This window comes from Cherax quadricarinatus, chromosome 20 (genome assembly GCF_038502225.1).
Source record: "Cherax quadricarinatus isolate ZL_2023a chromosome 20, ASM3850222v1, whole genome shotgun sequence".
Lineage (NCBI taxonomy): Eukaryota > Metazoa > Arthropoda > Malacostraca > Decapoda > Parastacidae > Cherax > Cherax quadricarinatus.
Genome location: NC_091311.1, coordinates 44157129 through 44162858, shown reverse-complemented (window position 1 = coordinate 44162858; position 5730 = coordinate 44157129). Strand labels below are relative to the sequence as shown.

At 36.0% G+C, this 5730-nt stretch overlaps 1 protein-coding gene across 1 annotated transcript; it reads left to right on the top strand.

Annotated features, from left to right (window-relative positions):
* Positions 1-256: 256 nt before the first annotated feature.
* On the top strand, positions 257-1800 carry LOC128703892 (splicing factor U2af 38 kDa subunit; the record flags this gene model as incomplete). The annotated part of the gene is given in 1 exon segment (XM_053798757.2): positions 257-1800. A coding segment is annotated over 1 exon segment (586 nt), but the record flags the coding sequence as incomplete, so codon positions are not given.
* Positions 1801-5730: the final 3930 nt, after the last annotated feature.

Here is a 5730-nt window from a genome sequence, read left to right as displayed (position 1 = left end):
TTCACCAAAAAAAAAAAAAAAAACTTAGTAGAGTTGTTCCAGTCATGTAATTGTGACTTATTCTTCTAAGATGGATCTTGTACCACACATCATAAAACAATACAAATTAAATATATTTTTTCTTTGATGCACTATTCAATATGTTGTTAATTCACCCATTTCCTTCATCATTGCATGTAACTGTTGTGCTCGTTTCACTCTTGTTGTCTTATCTGCATAAAGCTATATCTCCAACTTAATAAATATTTTATTCCAGTCAAACTGTGGTGATGCAGAACATGTATGTGAGTCAACAGAACTCGGCCAAATCTGCAGATGGTTCTCACCTGGCCAATATGAGTGACCATGAGATTCAAGAGCAGTTCGAGTATTTCTTTGAAGATGTGTTTTTTGAATGTGAAGAAAAATATGGCGAAATAGAAGAAATGTGTGTCTGCGATAACCAATGTGACCACCTGCGAGGGAATGTTTATATTAAATTCAGACAAGAAGAGGATGCTGTAAAGGCTGCAGAAGATTTGAACAACCGCTGGTACATGTTCCGTCCAATCTACTGTGACCTCTGCCCTGTTGCTGACTTTCGTGAAGCGTCTTGTAGGCAGTTTGAGATGGGCCAATGTGGCAAAGGTGGCTTCTGTAACTTTTGGCATGTTAAGCCAATTTCACACCACCTCAAGAATCTTCTTGCCCGTTCATCTCGTTCTCGTTACAAACATCGTTCTCGCTCACGTTCAAGGTCACGTGATAAGTACTCTGAGAAGCATACAGACGGGAAGCACAGGCGAAGGTCTCGCTCACGTTCTCGTGATCGTGATCGTCGGGATCGTAGAGGACGTTACTGAGAAGATGGCAGATTGCTCTTAGTTTTGTAATTCTTTTACACATTGTAAACATTGAAAAATGTACAACAAATGCATAAAATGATCATGTAATTAATATATGATATGCAGTACTTACAACTTAGAGATAAAATTTGAAAATTGGCTCCAGAATCTTTGCATTACATGCCCTCATTTTTACATGAAATCTTATATTGGATATAATTTTTAATATCAAATCCCAAATGTGTGTTATTACCGTATTTGAATGGTCATTAGATTTAGATAATGATGCAGACAGTATTTTCATAGTTTTATTAATGCTCAGATTGCACTGAAAATAGTTCGGTAACTATAAATATTGCAAATGCATTGACTTGGGAATAATTTTTGTCTAGTAAATGTCAAAACATGGCACATTCTGTGCACTACAAGTATGCAATTTATGCAGTCATTATTTTCTTAAATGTGCAATTTTTTTTTTTAATCGAATTGTTTTTCTTGTTTATACCTGATATAAGTGTACACTCAATGCTCTAGGGTGGACCATTCAAAAGCTGAAGTGTAGGTTAAGTGAATGTGACATGGTTAGTCTACCTTTTACAACAGTTGGTCTTAACTCATTTTCTTTCAGAATAGGTTCTGTGACTGTCATCTGCTTTGTGTGTGATGAAAGGGATGTAAGCTCATAAAATTAAACTATAAACCTTTGAATTGGTATGTTTTCCAGATGCTTAATATAAAATTATTATATTAATGCCGTACTGAATGACCTCCATGGGTTTAGTGCTTTTTGTTAATATAATAATATTAAATTCAGTAGTTGACAACTAACCATGTCACATACTGTCATAGAAAGGGCCATGCAAAGTGATGGTATGTAACTTGGGAAATGTGTTTTAATTTTTCCATAAAATATTACTTAGGATTGTGCCTGTAACATTTCATTTGAAGCATCAGTGAATACAGGTCTCGTCTACTAGTATTATGTTATTACCCATATAGTATTTCCTGCATTGCTATTCTTTAAAAGTATTTTGCTAGTACCCTTCCCTTATGAGGAGTTTCTTCATTATCTTGGAGAGGTATATTTAACAAATATAAAATGGTGGCAGTATTATTTTTGAGAGGGATACCCCATACTTAACTAAGGTGGAAGTAACATTGCTAGTAAGAAATCCTTAGTTCCAGTGCACAGCAAATAAAACATTTTGCAAAATGTTTATGATTGTATGGATGTGTGTGATATTAAGTTTGTAAGGCCTTAAAGTAATGCAGTTTAAAGTACTGTATGGAGAGCATGTACACTACCTAACTTATTACTACATTCATAAATGGCTTTACAAATCCAATATGTATTGTACAGTATTCCCATAATCATAATTTTTTTTAAAGATATGTTTTTATCTGGGCACCTCTGCAAAAACAGTGATTATGTATGAGTGAGATGAAAGTGTTGAATGATGATGAAAGTATTTTCATTTTGGGTCACCCTGCCTCGGTGGGAGACGGCCGACTTATTCGAAAAAAAAAATTATCTTTCATAAATTTCTAGACATGTAAGCTTGAGAAATATTTGAGTATGAATGTTATTGGAGTATACCGAGGAATGATTAGACTACACTTGCCTTTAGAAGACAAAAAATGAAATGTAATATTTTTGAGACATTTCATGAAAATGAGTTGGGGGAAGTGCCTCTTGCATGGGCAGGATAGAGAAGTGGATTAAAAATCTTCAGGTATTGACAACCAATATCTTCCAAGTAGTATAGTAACAGCATGGGAAAATAAGTGTCAACATAAGTGAAATATACACAACTTTATTTTACATGTTGAAATAATTGTGTTAAGTACATATATGAAATGTTAGAATGAAGAAATGACTATCATGTTTTATGTCCAAACTGCTTTGTCATTACTGTTCTGGTCTCTTGCTTTCTTCAACGCATTTTCTGACACTTGCTGAATATTCTAACTACTGTGTGGAAGGCCTAAATATCTCTTAATTTTAGGCATTCATATTTATTGGAGTTTTCATTAGTTTATTACTGTATTTTGACTACTTTTGGCCAGTTTAGTCGAACAGGTCAACACAAATAGTGTTAATATGTGTACATTATTAAATGCAAGTTATAGATCATAGTCATTTGAAAGTTTGGAGGGTGTAACACTTGTCATCTTTATAACACTAAATTTAAAAAAAAAAAAAATCAGTCTTGAAATCTTGGGGAGGAAATAGTCATTCATTGTATGGTACATAAGTATTGCTGTCCATCCTTATAGCACATGGAAATAATTTTTATTTCTTTATATTTATGTAATTAAACATGCTATATATAGCACATACCTATGTGGCACTTCATGGATGTAACTGGCTCAATTCTTAAATTCATTATCCCTCCATATCTCATTTTGAGGACACATTACACCAGCCACTAGTTACTGTTTAACTGACATTGCCTACATTATTTAAAATCGAGAGTTTGATAAATGGAATTATGATTGTTTCATATAATTCTTCAAGTTAACACCCTTTTAAATATTCCCACCTCGACCAGATGTAAAATGAAAAACCATATGGACATTACACAACCTTATAGCCCAACATATTTATCAAATTACCAGTAGTCACTCAGTACAAATAAAAAAAACTAGTACAAATAAAAAAAACTATTGGCTTGATTTGCTTTTTTTTTTTAAACAAAGCCATTAGAAAAAGTGGCTAAACACTGGAGACCAAAAATCTGCTAACTAGCAAACATTTCACTTTTAAATCTGGAAGTACTTGTATATCAAAATCCCTAAGACAGTCACAGAAATCATTAACAAAATGGATGGGCAAATTATGTTTTCATTAGTGTGTGTGCATCTACATTGAATTCAAGGAATCTTATGGAAGGTTTATCTGGGGACTGCAGAACAAGATCAACAAAAGACAAGCTTTTACAATGAATGGGTGATTGTAGGAAAGAAAATGCAAATGGTAATAGGAAAACTCTTTATGGGAAAACTTTACAAATGAGGTGCTATGAGCATCAAAATGAATCTGTGTAATTCATGTAAATGACTTGCCTGGGGGAACAAAAACTATGAAAAATTTTGCTGAGGATAAAAAGATCTTTAACACTGGCCATCTCCCACTCCCACTAAGGTAAGGTAACCCTCACCTCCCCTTCCACTACCCCCACAAAAAAAAATGCATTCACCGTCAGTCATTCAATAGCTGTTGCCATGAATCCTCTCCAACAGCATGCTAAGCCATAAAAATGGCTTAACTCACTCTAATCTAATATGCTCATATAAGCCTGGTGGATGCTGAGACCCTAGCAGTCAAAACCCCTTTTGCATTTCCTTACAATGCTTCCCTACCCCTCCTTCCAACCTATATTTCTATATCTGCTTGATCATCCTATTTTGCTCCAAGTTATCTAAATTCCCTAACCACTAAAATAAGCATGAAAGTTACTATGGTAGAAGAGACTGAAAAATTACAGGAAGATATAAGCAGTGTTTTACAATGGACAGTGGAGAACAACATGACATTCAATGGTGATAAGTTCCAGCTGCTTAGGTATGGATAGAATGAGAAACTCAAAAGGAACTCTGTACACAAAACTCTAGGATCATCAAATAGAATGCAAGAACATGTGAAAGACTTGAGAATAACTATATCAGCTGACCTTTCTTTCAGAGAATATAAGACAAAGGTCATGACAGCCTGGGGAATGATGGAGTAGGTATTGAGAACCTTCAAAAGAAGGGAAATATGTCAATAGTGACACTTTTCAAATCACTAGTGCTCCCTCATTTGGAGTATTGCTGTGTTGACAGCCCCATTCAGAGCAAGAAATATCGGAGATCATTTATGGCCTGCATAGAGCCAGTAAAGCATTTAAATTACTTGGAAAGCCTTAGTCTTGAATATGTACTCACTGAAGCAGAGGAGATACATATGTGCCTGGAAAGTACTTGAAGGCCTGGTTCCAAATCTGCACACTGTCATAACATACTGGAGTGAGAGAGATGGGAGGAAGTGCAGAGTATATCTAGTTAAAAGCAGGGTTGTGGTGATGTGTCAACATTGTGGCCTGAGATTATTCAGCATCTTACCAGAAGACACCAGAAACACTGCTGGAACAAGCGTAAAAGTCGTAAAGAGAAAACTGGACTGGTATCTTCACCCGATACCAGATCAACAAGGCTGTAATGGATATGTGGGGCAGCAGGCCTCCAACGGCAACAGCTTGATTGACCAGGCTAGCACCAGATGAGCCTGGCCCATGACCGGGCTCTGGGAGTAGAAAGACTCCTGAAACTCGTCGAAGGTAACGGTATCTCTCTCCTTAGCCCTCTGATTTGTACCTTTTGTAAGCCCACCCCACCTAATTTCTATGCTCCATTTACTATGTATGTTCACGTTGCTTTCAAACAGCCTCCAGCCTCCCCTTGCTTTAACATTTAAAGCCCATGCTTCATTCCCACAGTATAAGTGTTGGTGTTACTATACTCTGGTACATTCCCCTTTTTGCCTCCATACTTTTCTTTTCACATTACTTAACACTACACCTACATTCTCTCCCTGCCCTGTTGTCTGTTCTGTGATTTACTTCTACTTTTATAGACCCATCTGCAGACATGTTCATCCCTAAATATATGGAAACATTCACTTCTGTAAACCCCTTCCCCCCAGTCTGATATCCAGTGTTTCGTTGCCTTTATTTTTTGTTAGCTATATTATTCTCATCACCTTGCTTTTTCTATGCTTACTTTTAATTTTCTTCTTTATATATCCTCCCAGATTTCTCCCAATCTTTGCAACTTCTCTTCAGAATCCCCCAGAAGGAATGCCATCAGCAAGGAGCAGCTGGAATAGGTCTCAGTTTGTATCAGGTTCATTATCTTATAAACCCAT